This window comes from Barbus barbus, assembly GCF_936440315.1.
Source record: "Barbus barbus genome assembly, chromosome: 18".
Classification (NCBI taxonomy): Eukaryota; Metazoa; Chordata; class Actinopteri; order Cypriniformes; family Cyprinidae; genus Barbus; species Barbus barbus.
Window position 1 is genome coordinate 17,608,877 of NC_136746.1, and position 23,244 is coordinate 17,632,120.

Sequence of the window (23,244 nt, forward strand, 5' to 3'; positions counted from 1 at the left end):
TTTTTCATTTATAATGAAAATCAATTTTAACAGACTCGGGACATATTTGAGCTGCCTCTCCCAGGGAGATTAAAATGGATAGCCAAGGACAGTACCTCAAGGGAGCGATGTATTTTGATAAATTGAATTCACCTCAAGGTCACAGTGAAACGTCTTGAGACACTAAACCAACTGAACTTCCTGAACTATGAAACTCCTCCTGTTTTGCAAGGTATTAAATTCACTCAAGAAGGTGTTAAAAGGTGTTTCCAGCAGTCCTGTTTTAAAAACAGGCCTAAATCTCTTGTGATTATAATCCTTAAAATTTGGCTGAGGTAAATAAGAAAGGTAATGTACTGGAGGAACAGTTACAGTATACTTAGTGTTTAAGTATTGCAGCTTGTGTGTTTTTATCACAAACACCTGCATTAAAGTGTTAGAGAACAATATGCATTTTTGAGCTATGCATGTGTTTTCTGGTTAGTCTGTACTAAAACTTTAACAGCGCAAATGTACGTTGAATGTTAAGGTTTAATGCTATGTTTCAAATGGATGTATTTCAATATTTTCAATATGAATTAATCAACATTCAATATGTATTTCAATATTTTTTGAAACGCATGTAGTGTCCAATGAGGCAAGTTGAGCCACTGGATCATATATCTTCCAGAAGCCATCCTGAAATATCATTAATTACCTTCTTATTTTGCTTTGCCAAGAGGACCTTTTAAATGGATAGTTAATCCAAAAATTAAAATGATGTCATCATTTCAACCAATTTGGAAATACGTGCCTCTAAATACATTTCTTCAACACCATTATTATGTACCTTATTGCACGTTTCGCGACAGTTTCAAAGTGAAACGTCCAATGAGCAGTGCTAAAACATGGGTTCAATACGAGACCCCGGCACATATTTTTTATGTTGATATAGGCACGTATTGCTGTGATTGTATTACGTTGCTTCAGGTTCGTATTGCGGTGGTTCATAATTCAAATATCCAAGGAGTATCGCTAAAAGTTAATGTTCTATGTTAAATAATTTTTTTATAAATTTCATGTTGAAAGTTGACAAAGTTCAGTAACTGCAAAAATAGGAACATTCACTAAAACCAAAGCAGTAAAATTATTCATCATGTTCAGTTGTGACATTATGGTAAAATTAAACTAACTAAAATGATTTCCATCTTTAAATATGTGTAGAGTTTCACTTTTTTATCCAGCATACTATGGAGACAAGTCAATGTACTGCATAACAGGAATGACCCTATAGTTGCAACCTACAGCTACAGTGTACTAAGTGGGCGGCACGAGCAGCTGGCTCCTCATTAACGGCCAATTGGTGTTTCGTGCTGAGGCTGCTTCACCCTGTGCACGTGAGCAGCTGCGGAATTCCACTGTCGTGAGACACTCGCTTACACACACACGTTCACCAGCTTCTCTCTCATTCCTTAGTGAGTCTTCATGATTTCTTACAGCGCTGGCCAGCGAGAGGCCGTCATGACACCTGTGCTGTAATGAAATAAAGGAGTACATGCCTGAGAGGAGTCTATGCTGATGATGAAGAGCCACCTCGGCTTCACTCTTCTGCCTTGTTACATGCATTTATTTTTAGCTGGCCTGCTGGGATTTCATGCTCCGCTGTTAAACGCTGATACACATATGTAGCGCATAGAATTGTTTCTTTTTTAACCCTTCTCTCGCTTTAATCTCTTTCCTCCCTTTATTCCTTCTATTCCTCTCTCTCTCATGCTCTCACACTATCCAGCATGTGATGGACAGGCTCAGAGTGTGATGCCATTGGTGCTGCATGGATGCTTGAGCTTCTCTGATTATGTAACGCACTCAAACAACGGCTGGGAAAAAGCAGTGACATCACTCTAACTGCAGAAAAGCTAGAATCCAACCCTTCTAATGTGGGTCAAAGAGAAAAGATTATTTTAGTGTTTAATGAATGAGTATTAGTAGTGCTTAGCCATCTATTTTCTGTACTTTATGTCTAAGTAATGTAGCATGTGGAAGCGGAAATGTTATATGCTTATATACTTTAAATGCTAGATATGGTTTGATTTTTCCTACTTCAGCATTTAGTCTAACAATGAAACGTCACAACACATATTAGATGTATGTTTGAATGATCAAGATGACAGAAAACAATAGGAAGAAGAAGGGGAATGGCTCGAGCCGGACTCAGGTCACCTGCACGAGCACCACCGCACATGTCAGAGCATGTGCATTACTTGCCAGGCCACTTCTCTGAAATCTGTGCAGATTTTGGAAACTAGATAGGGATGCACAAAATATTGGTGGGGTAAATAAATGGTCAAGGTTTTGAATAGTTGCTAATTGTTTGAGACTGAGTGTGTTCTTATGGTAGTCTTATTTTAGTATTATGTATTATTATAGTTTTTATTAATATTTTGAAAATTTTATTTTTATAATTTAATTTTAGTTAATTTTTTAGATGTTTTTTATGTGCTTTTGTCACTTTATGTTTATATATATATATATATATATATATATATATTCCTATTTGCATATAATTTATTTATTAAGTTAATCTATTTGGTCAAATTAGTCCAATACAGGAAGCAAATAATATGAAGGTTATAAAAGCTATACAATTGTCTATACAACTGTTGCAATACACATTTTCTTCTGTGCATTTCATGTTTATGTACGTTACTATATTTGTGTGACTGGTATACTGTTTTAGTTATTCATAATATTTTGAATTAGGTTTTATTTTGTATTTATTCAGTTTTAATTTGAATTTTAGTCATTTTGTTATGTGCTTTTTATTTTTAATAGTTTTGTTTTTTATATTTCCATTTAGTTTTATTTTTTATTTTAGTATTAGTAATTCAAGCAGTTCAACTTATTTTACCTTATGCCAAGTTCACAATGCACGATTTTCACAGTCGTCAGATCACCATTGTTTTCACATTGCACAACTATCTGGGGTGGCATTCAGTTGTACCTGCGTTCACATTGTACGATGGATCGGCAACAAGAGGTCACGCACTAAATTACTTTACAATAGGAAGAATCACCGACAACTGTCTGGTCCACAAACTATGTTTCATATAACTCCTCCCCAAACTTCGCACTGCCCTGTATCTTGCTCTCTCATTGGCTGTAGGTCATCATCTATGTATTTTTCAGTCTGAACTCATTTCACACAGCAGTATTTAATCGCCGACAGGTCTAGATATTTAGCATGCCAAATATTTTAAGGGTGTCAGCGATTCTCTCATATCACGTCTTTGATAATTCACACTGCGTGATTGTCACTAATGTGAATGAGTACCGTTTTGTCTCCGATTTCTGGCATTTGTCGGCGATCTCGCAAAACCTGTCGGCGAGTGAAAATCAGGGTTAAAATTATGCAGTGTGAACTTGGCATTAGTTAGTTGCTTGACAACATGTTTAATTTTCAAGTTTTTCATCTAATATTTTTATTTTATTTTATTTCAACTTTATTTAAACTAGTGCAAGTGGTGCTTTTTTTATTTATTAAAACGTTAAAGGTGGGGTATGTAATTTTTCAAAAATGCTTTAGAAAACTGAGTCTGGGCCGAGTACCAAAACAAACTTGTAGCCAATCAGCAGCAAGGGGTGTGTCTACTCATGATGTGAGGAAAGAACGCTCAGTGAACAGCCGAGCTGAGCGACAGAAAGATAGAGATGGCGAATAAAAACAAAAGAGGAAAACATCTGCGGAACGATAAGGCAAGAAGTAGAATCCGTGTAAATATCAGATCAGCTTTCCAGCGCTAGAGAGAACTCAAGGAGCGGAAGGCCTGCGATCGGACACCGAGGTTGCTTTGTTTCGTCTCGATAGGAGAGTGACACAGTGTCTACACCGGACGCGCCACAACAGCTAAAATCTGTCTATACTGGATGTGACAAAGCGACTGTTGAAAATCATTTGAAATTTTTGAACGCGCATCATAAATAGAACGCAGCAGCGGTTTTCTGTCAGAGATTTGTCGCGCCGCGCAGCATCCAGTGTAGACAGCAACACTGATTATAATGACTTATATAGTATTTTGTCACGCACGCTCGCGTCCGGTGTAGAGATGGTGTAACATTGGTTTTGCTTTGTTTCACAGAACTAATCGTTGCCTGGGTTGCGTAGGCTACGTATATGTGGGGCGGAGCTATCAAAATAGGGGCGAGACCCTTTTTGGGTAGGGGACGCAGGGCTCGCAAAATCTCTAGCCCGACGTCCCGGAGCTATTGTGTTTTCCAGTCGGGCTACCAAAATGTATCACTGCTCTGCCCGACGTGCTACCTTCAATACAGGGCTCCCACGCAGTGTTCCCTCTAAGCTGAGCGCACGCGCGTCCGCGCTCTTCTTCCACCGCGGCTACGCTGAAGAAATAATGTGCCTCGCGCACACAAAAATGAGTTGGGAAGCCATTTGATTGAATGCCGCCAGTAAAAGGGAAAGAATAGCAATGCTCGGGCAAACCGCTATAGAGCTGATGTCACAACAGAGTTTGAACCGGTGTATTTTCAGCATCATTACACCAGCAGTGTCCTATGATCCTTCAGAAATCATTCTAATATGCTGATTTATTATCAGTGTTGAAACTGTTGTGCTGTTTAATATTTTTTTGGAACCTGTGTTACTTTTTTCTTTGATTCTTTGATTAATAAAAAGTTTAAAAGTAACACAAAATCTCTATTTTAACTAAACACTTCTTTTTAACTTTTTTTTTTTTTTAAATATCACCAGTCCCAAAAATACAGTATAAAAAAATAAAATAAACTAAAAAAGCAGTACAACTGTTTCCAACATTGATTAAAAATCAGCATATTAAAATGATATCTTCAGCATCTTTAAAAAACATTATTGATCCAAACTTTTGAACTCCAGTGTATTGTACAGTAAAAATGTTTTCTCAGGTAACCTAAAATGTACATCATTTAGTTACATCAAGGGTCAAATCAAATGTAAATAGCACATTAAAGTTAAAAGTTACACACTTTTTTGTGTGCATGCTGTACAGGTCTGAGAAAAGAGTTTTAGAAAATGTTTTTGATTGACATTTATGGTCTTTATTTTATTTGGGCTAGTTAAATTCATTTTCAGGCTACCAAAATCTGAGGAGTACCTGCCCGAAGGGCTACCAGGGGTTTAGAAATGTTGCGAGCCCTGGGACGGTTTCTTTTGGTGATTTCAAATATCAACATTGGCTTCCAGAAATCGCTTACCCCACCTTTAAGTATTTTAAAGTGTAAGGTTTCCGGCATAAATTTGGCAGCACTAATCACGTCTGTCTCTCGCAAGCAAACCCAGCAGATCCCGTGCTTTCTTCCCTTTTTAAAAACAAAACAAACAAAAAACATCTTTGCAATTAAAATCAGAGTGTGCAGCTTCGAGAAAGGAAGCAGCCTTGAGGACCGTGCTTGGCTCTGGAGGGACTGAGAGAGCAAGACTCCTGCGTTTAAGAGAGATGTGACAGTGAAGTGTCATAATCTCTCTGCTTCTCAGCACAAGATCCTCAGATTGAACTGCCAGTAGAGTCGTAGCTGTGAGTTCGAATGTAGATACATCACTTGCAATGAGCTCACTGTTTAATTATTTATAATCTCTGAATAATGTAGGGAGTTCTCTGAGGACAGAGACATTGGCTGCTCTTACACTAGTAGCAGTTTCTGTCATAGAGCCATTAGCATATGTGTGCGTGTATGTTTGCGTGTCGTGTCAACGTGTTTGTGTGTCTCTCCTCTCTGCTCCCTTCAGAACCCAGCCACGTCTGTGTCCCACAAGGGCCTCTGATTTCCATCTCGATGGAGCTGCAGCTGTGCTTTCACCTCTCACAACTCTCCAAAACAAACTTCTGGGTGTTAATCATCGATTCCACTTAATGGGCTTTAGTGATGTAAAGTATAAGAGTCAAATTTGGATGAGAGATGATTAAATCATGGTACATCAGAGCCTATCCATCAAGGAATTTTACAGCAGAAGTTCTCAGAACTTTTACAAACTTTGCTGGTCATGATTTACCTGATGAAGTTGGTTTAGATGGTCTCCCAGCGTGGTCAAGGTGGCTTTTCAAAAAGGTTACGGTTTTTAATAATTGCTAATGTTTTGAGACTGAGTTTGTTCTTAGGGCAATGCTATTTTAGTATATTAGTAGTATAGTTCAAGTTTATTTGTATAGCGTTTTTTTACGATACAAATCGTTGCAAAGCAGCTCTACAGGAAATTAAGTTTCCACAATATATTTATATATTGCAGAACCTTGGTAATTCTGTATGTTGTCTGAGCGTTGGCATCCTCTGAGGGGTTGGCATCATCTTTTCTCAGGTGTTCGGTCATCTCAGATCATTTAAGGGTTGGATCCAGACTGAAGCTTCTGTAATTCCTGGTTACCACGGGATGTTAATTATAAGAGATGTGTCTTTAATCTAGATTTAAACAGAGAAAGTGTATCTGAACACCAAACGTTATCAGGAAGGCTATTCCAGAGTTTGGGAGCCAAATGTGAAAAAGCTCTACCTCCTTTAGTGGACTTTGCCATAGGTACTACCATGTCCAGAGTTTTGCGACCTTAGGGAGCGTGGTAGAAGACAAGTTAGGTACGCAGGAGCTAAACCATTTAGGGCCTTATAGGCAAGTAATAATATTTTGTAAATGATACGGAACTGAATAGGTAGCCAGTGCAGAGACTAAAATTGGAATAATATGATCATATTTTCTTGACCTGGTAAGAACTCTAGCCGCTGCATTTTGGACTATCTGTAGCTTGTTTATTGAAGATGCAGGACAACCACCTAGCAGTGCATTACAATAGTCCAGTCTTTTCAGAAACAGGTAGCATGTCTCGAAGCTTGGCAATGTTTCTAAGATGGAAGAATGCTGTTTTTGTAACATGGGAAATATGATTTTCATAGGACAAGTTGCTGTCTAATATAACATTTACAAGATTTCTGACTTTAGAGGATGTAACAGTGCATCCGTCTAGTTGCAAATTGTAATCCAAGAGATTCTGTGTACTGTTTTTTGGTCCAATAAGTAATATCTCTGTCTTATCTGAATTTAATAGGAGGAAATTATTGGTCATCCAATCCTTTACATTTTTTACACAATCTATTAGCTTAGATAGTTTAGAAGTTTCATCTGGTCTTGTTGAGATATATATAGTTGAGTATCATCAGCATAACAATGAAAACTAATCCCGTATTTTCTAGTAATATTACCAAGGGGCAACATGTATATTGAAAATAGCAGAGGACCTAGGAAAGGGGGAAAGTGGTGTGTGGCCAAGTATGGTGACCCATACTTGGAATTTGTGCTCTGCATTTAACCCATCCAAGTGTACACACAGTAGTGAACATACAGTTTGGTGCCTTGCTCAAGGGTCTCACCTCAGTCGTGGTATTGAGGGTGGAGAGAGTGTTGGTTATTCACTCCCCCCACCTACAATCCCTGCCGGACCTGAGACTCAAACCCACGACCTTCAGGTTACAAGTCCAACTCTCTATCCATTAGGCCACGACTGCCCCGACCTAGATCCTTGTGGTACTCCATACTTTACTGGTGATAATTGAGATGACTCCCCATTTAAAAGAACAAAGTGGTAGCAATCAGACAGGCAGGATCTAAACCATCTTAAAGCCTGCCCTTGAATACCAGTATAGTTTTGTAATCGATCTATGAGTATGTCATGGGCTATATGTCGAACGCAGCACTAAGATCAAGTAATACTAGCAATGAGATGCAGCCTTGGTCTGAAGCAAGAAGCAAGTCATTTGTAATTTTAACAAGTGCAGTTTCTGTACTATGGTGAGACCTGAAACCTGACTGAAATTCTTCATAGAGATAATTTTTTTGCAAGGAGGAGCACAATTGAGCAGACACAACTTTTTCTAAAATTTTAGACACAAACGGAAGATTTGGCATCAGCCCGGGATGTTTACAGTGCGGCTCTCCGCTCTCTCAGCTGGGCCTGCTTCTCCACCAGGTCGCGGATCTGCTTCTCCACGGCCTCCAGCTCCAGCTGCACCGAATGCACTTCGAATGTGTCCTCACCTGCACTCAAATGTAGACACAAATCCGCCATTTAAGCAAGTAACAGTGAAACAATGGCAATGTGTGTGAATAGAGTATTAGCAGTGTAAGTGGGATTAGTGGCAGCCACGCTGCCGATGCTAACAGGCTATAAGCTAATAGCAGACTCGAGAAATCAAAATAAAACTAGTGATAACAAGGCGCTCTGATTGGTTTCGTTTTAGAATGCTATAGGGGATATATTCACACGTTATAGAAATGAAAATGATAGTGTATAAAATTGTTTTTAAGATAGAAAATAAACGATAAAGAATCAATTTGATGGAGCTCAAACTCAAAACACGCAGTCACAAATCAGCGCATGCGTAGATCATATATATTGATGATAATAATGATGATGATACTTAGTATAGTAGTAGTATTTAGGTATATTTTATAACAAGTTTTATTTTTAATTATATAAAAAAGTATTTTTGTAATTTTATATTCTAATAAAATTATAAAATAAAAATATTTTATAATAGAATTATAAAATAAAATATTTATAAAATTTATATTTTTTGATATGTGCTTTTTTAATATTATAATAATATAATAATATTGTATTAATTATGACTAATATTGCTATTTAGAACTATTTACTATATTATAAATTAATAAATTATTTTTATTTATAATTCAATTTTATTTTTCTACAACATGTACGTACCATCTGCCAATCAACTTTGCCCTTATGTAATTTCTCTTTGGTTTCAGAGTTGAATCATGACTGTTGTGTGTGTTTTATTTTTAATTTTAGACAATTATACACATTTGAACCTGATTGCAGAACTGAAAATTTCAAATCGCTTATCTCTATGGAGTAACCATCTAAAACCAGAAACCGTCTCAAATCACAAATCAGTCTGATGACCAGGGAATCACCTTTAATGAAGATTTAAGGAGAAACAACTGGGTGATTTGTGATTTTTTTTCTTTCCAATGGTGGTGGGTATCAGTCTGCATTTACATGGAGAGAGAGAGACAAGGAAATCGAGAGGAGAGTAAGACTAATGATGATATGTGCTATATTTAAACAGCAGAGATTGGCTATGGCTGTTCATGAGTCCCCGTGGACCGTGTTGCTTTGCAGCCGTGCTTTTTATCCCTCATCACACTTAAAAATGAATGAGTAGCACTGTGGAGAGGGAGCTTGGACAGGATCGGGCCTGCTGCCTCGTAGGGTTCACTCGCACTGGGGTAATGTGCTGTTATGACCTGCCTCCTGTTTGAGGCTCTTACTGCCATCGTTTTTACTCTTGACCTGTTTTATTGTGTTGGCTGTGCTTAAATCGAGGGACAAACAGTATATTGGTACTACATCAGTTATCAGTCGATATTTTTTATTTTATTGGTATCAGTTGATATTCAATATATTTTTATCCTAGAATAGGATGCTGTGTGTTTATTTCAAATATTTTGTTTGATTACTATTGCTGTCATCTAATATCCATTTTCATACGAACAGTCACAAATAAAAATTCTCCAAAAATTTGCGCAAATTCAAAAGCTCAAATTAAAATGACTGACTTTTGCTTGTAGTGTTTTATTTTAATTTTTTTATTTTTTTATTTAAAGTATTCACTACCCTTCAAAGGTCTGTAAGTTTTTTTGTTTTTGTTTTTAAATCTCTTATGCTCACCAAAGCTGCATTTGTTTGAAAAGCACAGCATTAGTATTAGCATAATACTAATTAGCGTTAGCATTATTTAGTATTTACTGTCCATTTTGATCCATTTGAATAAATCCTTGATGAATAGAAGTACTAATTTCTTGATGCCAACATTTTGAATTGTATAATACTACACATTTTAATGTCATCCATTTATTTGTTATTGAATTTTGTATTGGATTGTATTAATATTACCTTAGTTCCAACATTATGCACAGGTATAAACATGACTGTAAGAAAATCGGCGATTTTGTAGATGTAGTGAGAACAGAAGTGTCAGTTACAGTCTTATTAGTTTGACTATTTGGCTTCTAGCTAAATGTCAGATGAATTTGTACAGTCCATGACTACTGTGGATACATTTTTAAAAATAATTGTTTAAATTATTTTGAAAATTGTAAAAATGCTTTAGCAAAATTTAGATTTCATTTAGGCTCCCTTTTTTACTTTTAAACAAATGTAGGTTGCTGTTACATTATGTATTCTGGGTTGTTGGTTTTGTGAATTTTTGTCTGGGAGAGGGTGTATATTATATTTGGAGTTGTCAAAAGTTACATCCAACAGTGAAGAGACCTTCCCTCTCCCCCTTCTCTCTTTGTTTATTTTCTTCCTTTCGTGACTCCCAGAGGTACAAACAGCTTTAAAAGTTAATAAAACACCTCTGGTTAGTCACTGGGAACACATATCAGGAGAGAAACAGAGAGAAGCCTGGGTTCTGAGGGTTTTTTGTTTGCTTATTCAACATTGTGAGATGGTGAGGTGTTCACTCATGTCACATTACATTCATCATTGTCTCTGTTGCCTGGTCGTCTCTCTTAACAACACCTCCACCGAATACACAGACACGCCGCCTTATTTTTCTGATCTGTTCATTTGCTCTGTCTTGTTTTTTTGCTGACCTTTCTGGCACAGAAGGTTTTCTTTACAAGCATTCCACCTCAATAAATGTGTTTGTAATTAAACAGGCCCAGTCATGTGATCAGCCAAACATCATGAGATGGAGCGGGCGGAATGGACGTAGCGTGGCAGGCAGCGGCCTCCCACTGTCTCCATCCCGCCGTGTAAAGCCTTCACGTTCACGTGCTTCACCTCATGCAGAGTCAGATCTGCACGACTCCTCGTGCTTCCCCAGAGGAAGCTTTAGCTTATCAGAGGCCTTAGTCTGGGATCGTGGGACTGAAATATTCACTCATCCGCATAGAATTCCTCTTTATGATCCTGTAGTTTTAGGTCGGCGGTGTGCACGAACTGGCCTCAGTGTTTGCCAGCATGTGTGAGTATGTGTGTGGGTGAGAGACCGAGAGATCAAGCATGTGTTGTTAAATGTTCCCACACTGTGTAATGCAGACCTGAATGAGGGGAGTATGGAAAGAAGGAAATAAAGTGAGACACATGGTTCCCATTGTGCAGTTGTTTATGTTCGCTGTGTATGTGCTTGTGACTTTTACCTGACAAACTCTGGATTCCTGTATTCATAATTTTCTATCCTATTAATCTTTCATACTATTTATGCACCAACATTAAAGTTACCAATAGTCCAATACCAATAGGTTATCTAAAGATTACATTCAACAGTGTTATTAAATTATTAGTGTTTTTTAAAGATTTTTAATTGAACTTAAAAGCACTAATTACACATTCCATAACAGCAAAAGTCATCTCAATCTAACCCTAACCCAAAATAGAGCAAATGACCATGAACAATTAAATATCCAATAATGGCCAAAATTAGTCTTTTATTGACTGAAACTGATAAATTAAAAACATTTCTAATGTCAGCTGATAACCAATATAGATATACAGTATCATACATACTTAGTAACATTCCTTTAACTAAAAAAGCTGGAGCCTTAATGACATCATTCTCCAGGAAGTGACATCATTTTGGTGGGAAAACAAACATGATTAATTATTGCCAATTTTGTGGGTCTATTGGTTAGCCTCTTGTTAAAACATTCAGTCCTGTTTGCAATCCACTAGGCCACGTGTGCTACTTCAGCTCTCAGGAAAATGCAGTTGTCTAAACGAAAGCACTTCGTCCTGCTTTAATGATTTGCACTCTGGATCAAACAGATTGTATAATGAGGCAGATGATTATAAGCCATCTCTGTTTTTGCCTTGTTGAGTGTGATTTGGTTTTTCTCTCTGGTCACGTTCTATGGCGTCCTGATTAAATGCCAGGATTACCATGTGCCCTTTCTTCAGTCCCACTGGCCTACTTGGGTCTTAAACTCAACAGTCCTGTTTTTCCTTCCATTCCTCTTTCAATCCCTCTTTTAATTCCTCTCCCTGTTTCTCTCTTATACGCTCCTTCCTGTGTCCTGACCTGATCCCTCCACCGTATGATTTATGATTCGCGCATAATAGGTATGTTTCCCGAAATATGGTATCTCTGTGGAGAACAGCATGCTCCTAGAGAGATCGGTGGAGCCCAGTGTGTGACACAAAGACTGTGTTTTATTCTGGGAGACATGCGGGTGAGCAGGAGGCCTGTCAGCCATCACTCTGAGCTGACTGGTGGATAGATTGATCTCTTGACATTAGCACAGAAACTCTTCAGATTGACGTAAGCCTCTGTGCTTGATTTAAACTTCAAGTGTTTTGCATTGATAGTGATATTTAGGTGAGAGAAACAAGTAGTAGTGAAATATTAAATACACTGGATTAAGAGATATAAACTTGGATCAGGAGTTGAGTTGGATCTTGAATTTTATGTGCGAGCTGATATTATTGAGTATGTGACTCGCTTTGCAAAAAAAATATATGATATGATATAGTTAACCATTTAGAAATTAAGCAATATCACACAAGTGCTGTTTTTCCCGAAAATCAGCATGATTGGAAATGTGATTTATTTTTATACCAGTTTAATGAACATGATGTTAATATTGTAAGTTAAATTTTAGACACAATATTGTCAATATTGGCTGTTTTTGCTCTATTTAGCCAAAACAGAAAACAGTTTCAAACAAAGCCACAAAAGCTGTTGTTGATCTCAGAGCAACGGAGCAGTGTTTCGTTGTTGATTGAATTCGCATTTTTAAATGAGTCGGGTGAGTCAGTGTCCCGTTCATAAAGATGGTCCCTTTGTTCCTGAATGAACTGGCTGTTTGAACAAATAAGTTGAGTAAATGTTTTATTTTGAAGGCAGATTAGGCTTATTCGACTATATAGGTACTGATTTTCCCGTTTCCACTGCTAAAGCATGATAATAAGTGTGTTCCATGGTCCATGGTCAATCAATCAGCATGAGAATTCTCTCTGCCATTTTTTTTTCTCAAAAAAAAACAAAAACATGATTTACATAATTTTAACATGGGAGATGACCCATACTTTACATAAAACACTAGAAAACAATTATGAGTCTCATGTGAGTGTACATCATTCAGAAGAATCTTCATAAAAACTACAGTACCAAATTACTGAATGCCCTGTGTAATTTCTGTGCATCAAATGGCACTAAGTGGAACTGTACGAATAATGATTCTTTCCAAATAGGTTTCCTCAACATTTTATTGTTTGAACAAATATGTATCCTGTACCAAACTCACGCCATTGTTTAGGCAAGAAAAAAGATATATAGCTCCTATCTACTTGAATGAAGAAAAACAGAAATCTCTAAAAATGTTTGTCAAGATTGTTCCAATTCAATATGTCAGATCAGCAGCATTATTTGTTTGTTTTTTGATTGGTTCAGGTTTCATAAATCACATGATCCAAAGTGATGTTTTGAAATGATTTTTCCAGCTGTAGTGTATACTTTCTTTTCATGTAACTCTTTAATTACTTCCATTCATGTTTTAAGATAGGTCTTTTCTCAGACACCTCACTCACATTCAGATCAAATATAGCATGGTATGATCATGATCAATCTCAGCGTAATTAGATTGGGCCCATCCAAATGTCTCTGGCCAGCTGGAATAGAGTTCTCTCTTTCTCTTTCTTTTTTACTGTCATGCATGTTGCGGTTCAGATGAGAGCTCTCTTCTTAGCTACACTTGTCATTTTCTTTAGCTTGCTGTGTTGATGAAAAATACTGAGACACACAATCACCCCATATTTTCTGCTTGACATCAAGCATGATCGTCAGTTTCTCCCTACTTTTGTACTTATAGGTGAATGACTGTTTTCAGACAGTTTAACAGAGACTGTTTGGCCTAATGGTTAGAGAGTCGGATTCGTAATCCAAAGGGTTCGAGTCTCGGGCCGGCAGGGATTGTAGGTGGGTGGAGTGAATGTCCAGCGCTCTCTCCACCCTCAATACCACGACTGAGGTGCCCTTGAGCAAGGCACCGAACCCCCAACTGCTCCCCGGGCGCCGCAGCATAAATGGCTGCCCACTGCTCCAGGTGTGTGTTCACGGTGTGTGTGTGTTCACTGCTGTGTGTGTGCACGTTGGATGGGTTAAATGCAGAGCACGAATCCCCCCCCCCCCCCAGCTGCCACTGGTCATATAGAGTTTTTGTAGTGTTACATGTTTTATATTTTGGACAAGATCTCTTTTCTCTTGCAATATGTAGAACAAATATTGAATTCTTTTTCATATCTTCTCCCATTCTCATATATTAGATGTCCATCACATTAGGTAATGTGCCACCCATCTTTTTAAGTACTAGTGTCAAAAAAAGTCTAATACAACCACATGTGTTTTCAGAAACTGGTTTTAAAGGAGCAGCATCAAGCACTCTTAACTGCCATAATGGAGGCATCAGTAGACAGATTCATATTTCTTGGAAGCTTGATGGAAATTTGCGTCAGCTTTACCAAATACACATCTGTCAGACAAGGGAAAAGAGTCCTTGAATCTCTCCATCTCATCTCCTAAACCACATGGTCTTTTTTAAAGCTTTTTTTGCAAATTGTGCACTCCATGGCATAAGGGCAGCCAAATTTTAATAATGGAGAAAATGTATTAAATATTATTTTTCAGGCGTCCTGCGCATATCATCATGCAACAGATTAGGACGGGATTTGTGAAGCTTAGCTGATGGACACATGCTGTCCCCAAACACCCTGCATATACAAACACAGAACCAGCAGACTGGAGGTACAAAAAGAGATGGATTGAGTGTGGAAGTTTTAATGCCCCCTTAATCACATTATCCTTAGAGACTATACTAATGCATTAGACCCTTCCAGCATCATTCATGGATAATATATCCCCTCCTCCCCAGAGTCAGCTGTCATTTATAGAGGGATTAGTGGCATAGGGTGGTGGGCTCAGGTCATTGTCATCCCCCTGACCACTCCAGACCACTCCACTCTGGATGACATCACATAATAATGGATTAGATCATGCATCACACTTGTGTAAATGACAATACATGTAGATAATAACATTTGAGAAGCTGGATATTAGTTCAGAAAATGAATTGGTGTTGTTGCAATGGCATCTTTTAGAACCAATAAATCAATGATAATGTATATGAATGGCAGTAGCACTGATATCATACATATCTAGTTCATGACATCATCTAACATGGCACGTCTGATTGGCCTCTGCTGATTCTGCAACCAGTCAGCTTGCTGATTAACATTTAAATAGTTTGGGGCAAATTGATTGCTACATATAAACCCTCCACGTCCCCCAGCTCCACCCGTATAAATAGCTACAGGTAATTTCATGTATGCTATACAGTATGTGCAGCAGCAGCATGTCTGTGGATGTATTGTCTACGTGCTAGAGAGAAATTATCATAATAATTATTATATTAACATTTTTATAATACTATAAATACTGCATTTATATATCTATTATATACAGTATGCATATATTATTGGACTTTTTTTCTTTAATAATATTTTATGTTAAATGAGACATTTTGGGTATCTTGACCACTCAGAGCAATATATACAGTATATATATATATATATATATACAGTCATTTCCCCTTCTGCTTTTCTACTTTTAACATCTGCTCACTACACGTCTTGTAGTGTGCATTTGTGAATTGTTCTTAAAAAGCCTTATCTCCTGGGATCTGTTTAATGATGTATAGGATTAGAATGAATCATTTATACAAGTCTGAATTATATAATATTTGTGTGCTTATGTAAGAAGCATGGACGAGCACTGTTTTTTCCTCATGTGAGCCTGGACCCCAGTTGCTACAGTGCAGGTCAATCCTGCTTGATCCTGCATAGATTTAAAAGTCAGGGATTTGAGAAGGACTCTGCATCTATCATCAAATATGCTTATCCACGGCCCCAGTTTCTTCGGCTATATATGTGTGTGTGTGTGTGTGTGTGTTTGTGTAAGAAAGATGGAGAGAGAAAATGTTTTAGCTCAAAAACAGTATGATTTGACCATTGCATGCCTTCAAATCTCCTATCACTTATGTTCTCTTTGCTCGACCTTTTTACATAAGCAGGTACAGAACATTGCGTCTTATTTATCTGTTGACCTGGTTAGAAAAATCAGCCAGTTTACTTGTGTGTTATAACATTTCATGTGTATACTAGAAAAAGTCCTGTTATTAAGGACTCTTAGGTGACTATGAGTGTTTTATCATGTATGGAGCCATTAGCAGCACAATGTAGCTGTGATTGGTGTACGAGGGAAGCGAGCTCAGCTGAAACAATTGCACGCTGATGTTAGTGCAGCAGCGAGGGGCTTGTGAATAGCTTTAATTGAATCCAGGACTAATTGGTCTCTGTATCTCAGTTGTGTTTGAGGCTGACTGCGGAGAGGACTAGTGTTTTGGCATGTAAGTCATGTCATTAATTAGCGGTCCTGAGTGTCCCCTCTTAAATGCCGTGCTTGAAGCACTTGAGCACTGCTACCTATGTTTACAATCAACACTTCAGCCCCTCTCAATCACAGATTTCCCTGTCAAGGTGGAGATAATAAACTGTGTATCTGTAACATGAGAAAAGTAGTAAAGCAGTCGAACTGGGTCAAACGCATGTTGTAAGAGAATCATGTCATTGATAAGATTCAGTAATGTCATTCAAATGCTTTTATGTTCACTTTTATCCTTATACATGGTATATGAACATTTTATATATGTTTTTAAATATTAATTAATTTATTTATTTAATAGTATAATGGTATTTGTTTATATTTTGAATTAGGGTTTTTTTACATTTTAATTAAATCAATTTTAATTGTAATTTTTTTTAATAATTTTATAATTACTATTATTTATAATTACTATTATTTTGGTAACTATGCACTTTCGTAATTTTTAGTAGTTTTTTGTGTATTTCTATTTACCCTTCAGTTTTAGTGATTTTAGTACTTCAGTTTATTTATAACTCAATATTTTTTTTAAACTGGCATCGTCATAAATATCCCTGAATTATATAATTTGGTATAGGGCACTGGTCGAGCATTTTTAAATGAATAATTTATTGTATTAGCTTAAGTTTTCAGTGGATAATGTCCATAGTGGACAAAGTAGTTTGAGGACATGCACTGGATTATGCAATAACACTGGATTATTCCAGCAATGTTTAAGTGCAAGTTATAGAATTTACATTGTTAAATGGACGGAAGGCAACTTATGTCATCTGGGAAAACAGGATTTAAGGGTCCGCATGACAATTAAAGCAGCTTTATAGGGGAAAATCACTTAAGAGGCAGAACTTTTCATGGAATCTGTCAACGACTCAGCATCTGTCCCAAAGTTACATCACCAGCAGCAGTCGTTATGTTCCATTTCATATTGAAGTGATCACTAAATATGCCAGTGAATGCCATATTTGTACTCCATAGGGTTCTGCATTGGAATTAAGCCATAATTAAACTCCAAGGTCAAATATGGACATGTACCAAAAAACCAAGACTGGATATTTAGGAAAGTGAGTGTTACTTTGACGAAGTGATCCCTTTGGATGCTGCAAAAAAATTAAATAAAAAATGAAAACTCAAGGATTGTCATCACGAAGCTTTTATAAGGTTTCCTATTTGACAGAATGAAAAACAACTACAGTGTAAAAAAGCAAATATATAACACAGGATATTACTGCTACTTAAAAAAGCCTCTCATTGAGTATTTGATTTATTTTTTTAATGATATTAACTTTGAGGGAAGTTGGTCTTCAGTACAGCTTTTCATTATGTAAGAAGCCACAAGTGATTTATATATCATTACGCTCTACTTGTTATCGTAGTCTAGCTTGGTCGCTAAGTGAATCAGTTGTTTGACTCGCGTCTTTGATGATGGAAAGTACGATATCTTTAGAGCTCCCTTGGGAAATTTGTTTTAAACCACACAAGCATTATAATGACAGGGACAGCATATCAAATCCTCAGAGGGGTTTCTGTAGTAATCATAAGTAACGAAGAGCAAAACAATATGGCTCCCCCGTGCCATGTTTTTCTGTTAGGAAGTTAAACTATAATTTCTATGTATTTTCCTAATTTTTCCTATACATACTGTATAACACCTCAATCAACCCAGAAAAGTTCCTAATAATGAAAATACCTGTCAGGACTCACCTTACCCAAGATTTACTCCAGATTTTCTTCCCATCCGGCTTTCCCAGGCCACAGGGGATAAATTGATTAAAGTTCATTTGATATCTTAAATACTTGTGTTCTTTATTGGTTTAGTTCACAGAGCTGATCTATCTATCTATCTATCTATCTATCTATCTATCTATCTATCTATCTATCTATCTATCTATCTATCTATCTATCTATCTATCTATCTATCTATCTATCTATCTATCTGTCTCTCTGTCTGTCTGTCTATCTATCTATCTATCTATCTATCTATCTATCTATCTATCTATCTATCTATCTGTCTATCTGTCTATCTGTCTGTCTGTCTGTCTGTCTGTCTGTCTGTCTATCTATCTATCTATCTATCTATCTACAATACAACACAATTAGCAGCAGCATTTATGTTTAAGTTGCATATAGTTTCCATGTGTGTATATGGAGTGTATTCAGGTAGGTTTTGCTTTTTTGAACATCAATTTACCGTATGAATAGTTGCATCTGTACAGTATATGTGTATAAGCCACAGCACAACAACTATGTATATTCACATCTCTAAACTCCTTTAGGAAGGAGAAATTCTTCAGTTACTGTTTGTTTTGACGACGGAAGGGCTTTAATTTCATCAATTAGATTTAATTGAGAACAGATGCTGCCTTCCTGTTGATTGGAATTACAAAGGTCTGACTCTCAGTTAAGCTGTTATTTCTAACTCTCTCTGTTTGACTGACAGCTACTCCACGGCTGTGTCTGTGTCCGAAACCTCAGGCAGCTGCCTTGCTGCCTCACTGTCCAGTCACTCAATGACTAAACAGGCTGTGTTTTGTCTCCTAAGGAAACAGTTTTTGTCTCCCAAGAAATCTGGCTTTCAAGGCACAATAACATCATGTCAAATAATCTAAAATAAATTCCAGTTCGCTTTAGATATACAGTATATGCATGCATGAGGATATTACATATTCATGATATACAAATAAACACACATTTCAAGTCTCTTATGCTGCTTAGGCTGCATTTATTTAATAATATATACAGTTAAACCTTAATATTGTTAAATATTATTATTAACTGTTTCTATTCTATTCCATTTCTATTTTAATATGTTTTAAAATGTAGTTTATTACTGTTAATGCAAAGCACTCCTGTCTTCAATGTCACATGATCCTTCAGAAATCTTTCAAATTTGATGATTATTAATATATTATTAATAATCCAGGATTCTTTAATGAATAAAATGTTCAAAAGAACAGCATTTATTTGAAATAGAAATCTTTCATATAAAACCTTTCTGACCGCTGTCACGTGTCGGTTTCCTTTTAGTTCTGTTTTTCCCGTATTTGGTATTTCCTGCTCTTGTGTCCTGTCATTAGCTAATTATCGTTAATTCTTATCACATGTGTTCATATCGTTTTCTCATTAGTTTGTATGCTTTATAAGCCTTCTGTTCCTTGGGTTGAGTGTCCAGTCTTAAATTGTAACTTGAGTTTGTATACGGTCTCTATCACTTATCTTTATCATTAAAGATATCTTTTATAGTACCTTTGCTTCCTGGACTTTCCTGGGGAGACGTTACCGTTACAACCGCAAACTTATGTATAAATTATGTTCCTTGAAAATTAACCTTCCTCAGCTTCCATTTTTATTCTTTCTATTCAAAAATGAAGACATGTTAGTGGATAGCTTAGAGGATTTTACCTTGTACCTTTTTGTCTTCCTACCTTTCTATACTATCTGCAAAGGCAGCATTTTGGTCTACTTTGAAGTTGAAGCATTACATCTTCCGATTTTTAGCCTTTGAAGTAGACTTATTTAAACAGCTCAAAGCTCACAAAATGCACTGAAGGGAACTTGAATGCATACGGCTGTTTCATGAGGAGTTGAGCAGTTCTCAGAGGAGGAGCAAGGAGTCGGCGCTGACAGCGGTTAATGTACAGTATGTGGACAGTCTTCATGTCCTTCTTGCTGGCCATTAGTCTCCTGGTACTCTGGAGGAGGAGGTTGTGCAAGGTCCAAATCCTGCTGAGAATCAGCCCTGTCCTTCTCTATCCTAACTTTCCAGGCGATTTTAGTCTTTTCTCACTAGCTTGGAATGTTCTTGTCTAATTCTCGCTAGCAGTCACTCTGGGAGAGGAACCGAGGCCTCATCTATTTGTTTTAACTCTGTTGCCAGTGTACAATAAAGAGATTTCGAATTCATTTCTGTTTGTTTGCCTTCTCTGTAATTACAGAAGGGACCTTTCCGTAGACCCTTTCAACATTGCCAAGTTTGTCTTTCTGTTGCTGTTAATTGATCCGCTCGCAGTAACCGGCTATTGTTTAGTGCTGCTTTATTCATTGGCGCTGTAATTGAAATTAGATTAATCAGAATCTCTTGTGCCAGGGAGCACTCTGCGAAGAGAGGCTGTGACTCTCTAATGAAGACCACACTAACAATGAAACCCATGTGAACCAAGAGCACCAACGCAGATCTGTTGTTCCTTGGATAAAAATAGGCAGCTGATTCTCGGTCCAGCGTTTCATTCATCTGTTTGTCATCAGAAGCCTTTTGTCTCTGTTTCTGTGGGTGAAATGAGCAATAGGAGACTGGCATGAGACCTAAAAGTCATAGAGCAAGGGTCAGTCTCTCTTTTCACACACTTCAGGAACTGTCAGTGTGTAATTATGAAGGATTTGGATCATTAAATGTACCATATACAGAAGTACCAGGTGAGAGCTTCTCTTTTTTGCTAGTGGATGATAAAGCATTGTTTTGTGACTTTTTTGGGTTGTTTGAGTTCACCTCTGTGGTGTTTAGGGCACTGGGGGCAGTGTGAAGCCTGCTTACGCATTCAACCTCCCCGGTGATCTGGGAGAGAATGTCACTGCACAATGCGCAGCCATGGACACGCACAAACACCCTTTCAGATATTCCTGTAATGACTGCCGTGTTATACAAATACTGTTATGTTGATCTTTATATGAAACTGAGAGCTAGCTTGTAGTTTGTCAACTTTGCTCACAATGTGGTGGCACAAGAGAGTAACATTACATCTGTGCAAAGAGGAAATCACATCGTATGTATTTGTTGTGCAGTAATGCAGCCAACTGTGAAAATGCTGAATCTGAAATGACTTTTTAATAAAACAAATTGCAAGTTTTTTTTTCTTATGTGAAAGTCACATATATAGCACAGTTTTTAAAAATTACATTTGTAAATATATAAACGTTTGATAATGAAAAGCATTGTGTACTATTTTATTTTTTGTCCTTGCCTTAGATCCAGACCTTTAATCGTAAAATCTTATATTTTAAAACTACAAAAGTTTTACAAAAAGTGTTAATTCTTTCATTTTTATGAAGAGCATGCTTAAGGTGAAATATGAGACATGATATGATATGAAAATCAAGAATAATCTAGGTAATTATCACTTATAAAGAATATCTTATTTGTTCATTATTTCCTATATCTGTAATTATGACACTTAATATGAAAAATAGTAAAAATTACAGAATTTTCCAGTAATTGTTAGTGGACAAATTAAATTAGTGAAAATTGTTTTATATAATTTACTTTCTAAAAGTCCTTAGGAACAAATGTGTCTATAGATAAAGAAATACCCATAAATGAAACTAAAACATAAAAAAGCATGCAAAATGAATAAAATTGCTGTTAAAAGATGAGACAGAACAGACATAAAAGATGCAGTTTCTAACAATATTGGAGAAGAAAGAAAAAACAGTGTTAGAGGATCAAACAAGCAATTCATTTTAGTCTCTCTAGATACCGTCCGTCTTTCAATCATAAAAAGTGACAGGCGTTCAAAGTTGCACACATTTTGAGCTATTTTTCTGTCAGCAAAAAAATAAATCAGGTTTCACGTTTACGCAGAGAGATCAGGCTTTTCCCCGAATGGAACAAAGCCGGTCTCTGGGGTCTCAACGCTTTTCAATCAGGACTGTAGTATCTTGGATGTTGACGTCATGGCAACGGTCTGTGTAGGAACGAGCACAATTGCAACACTTCAGACAGCTCACGACTGACTTTGTCACTACCACCATCTTAGAACATGTAAAACCAAATCCAGGCAAATAAGTGGCCTCTCTCACTGACCCGATTCTGTTGGCAGGCTGCGAGCTTACCAATGGAGCCGGCCAGTTGACACGCTGTGGCAGTGAATAGCTTGTTAACAGAGCAGCGATGGGCTGGGAGCAGCAGTAATGCAAGAACAGCTCCTGTAAATCATACCAATGCCACAGTCATATAGTTGTCAATTCTCTCTGAAGCTCAGTGAATGACGTCTGATAAAGTCCTTTTGTTGTTCTGAGCAATCAGAGCAGAAATGTTTCACTGTATGGGTTCTGCTGATGGATAATGAACTCTTTTTGGACTCTTAAAGGGATAATGTCATCATTTATTCCTCCTCATGTGTTCTGAACCCCATATTCCTTTATAGGAAACAAATGGAGATGTTATGGAAAATGTCCAAGCTGCTCTTTTCCATACAATGAAAGTGGTGACCACAGCTGTCAAGCAATTTTATTGGCAAGATATTTAGTGAATAATGAACAAAATTTGAAGCTGTGTCACGCATCTTATAATACGGCTTCAGAAGGCTTTGGGGCTTTTGTGCCCATCTTGAAGCTTGACAGCTTTGGTCCCCAAACACTTTCATTGTATGGAAATGAGAAGCTCAGACATTTCTGCGAAATATCTCCCTATTTTGAGTGATCTAGCACATTCTACTTTCTACTTTACATTCTAAGCATTTACTATTTGTCTTCTGGAGTGAATCATATGTCTAATTATATGCTGCATAATGAGTGGGAAGAATCTCTGAGACACGTGTACACTGCTCTGTGTTATACGTGGATTATTCATGTAGCCAAATGTGTGTGTGTGTGTGCTTTCTGCAGGTATACATGAGTTCCCTGATGATATCTTCACCAACCAGGAGCGGATGGAGGGGGCTGTAGCCTTGCACGTTCTGTGTGTAAGTATCTCTACCATCTGCTTTTCCTTTTCAACATTCAACACAATAGTTTGTAATTACACAAACACAAGGCTGTGTGTTCCATTAAAGCATCAGAACAGTCTCTGGATTC

At 37.1% G+C, this 23,244-nt stretch overlaps 1 protein-coding gene across 1 annotated transcript in view; it reads left to right on the top strand.

Annotated features, from left to right (window-relative positions):
* LOC306884660 (sodium/potassium/calcium exchanger 3-like) overlaps positions 1–23,244 on the top strand; it is a 72,521-nt gene that overhangs the window by 32,236 nt on the left and 17,041 nt on the right. Inside the window, exon 3 of the mRNA XM_079440725.1 lies at positions 23,056–23,132. Coding sequence (XP_079296851.1) covers positions 23,056–23,132 — 77 coding nt within the window. The remainder of the gene's footprint in view (positions 1–23,055; positions 23,133–23,244) is intronic.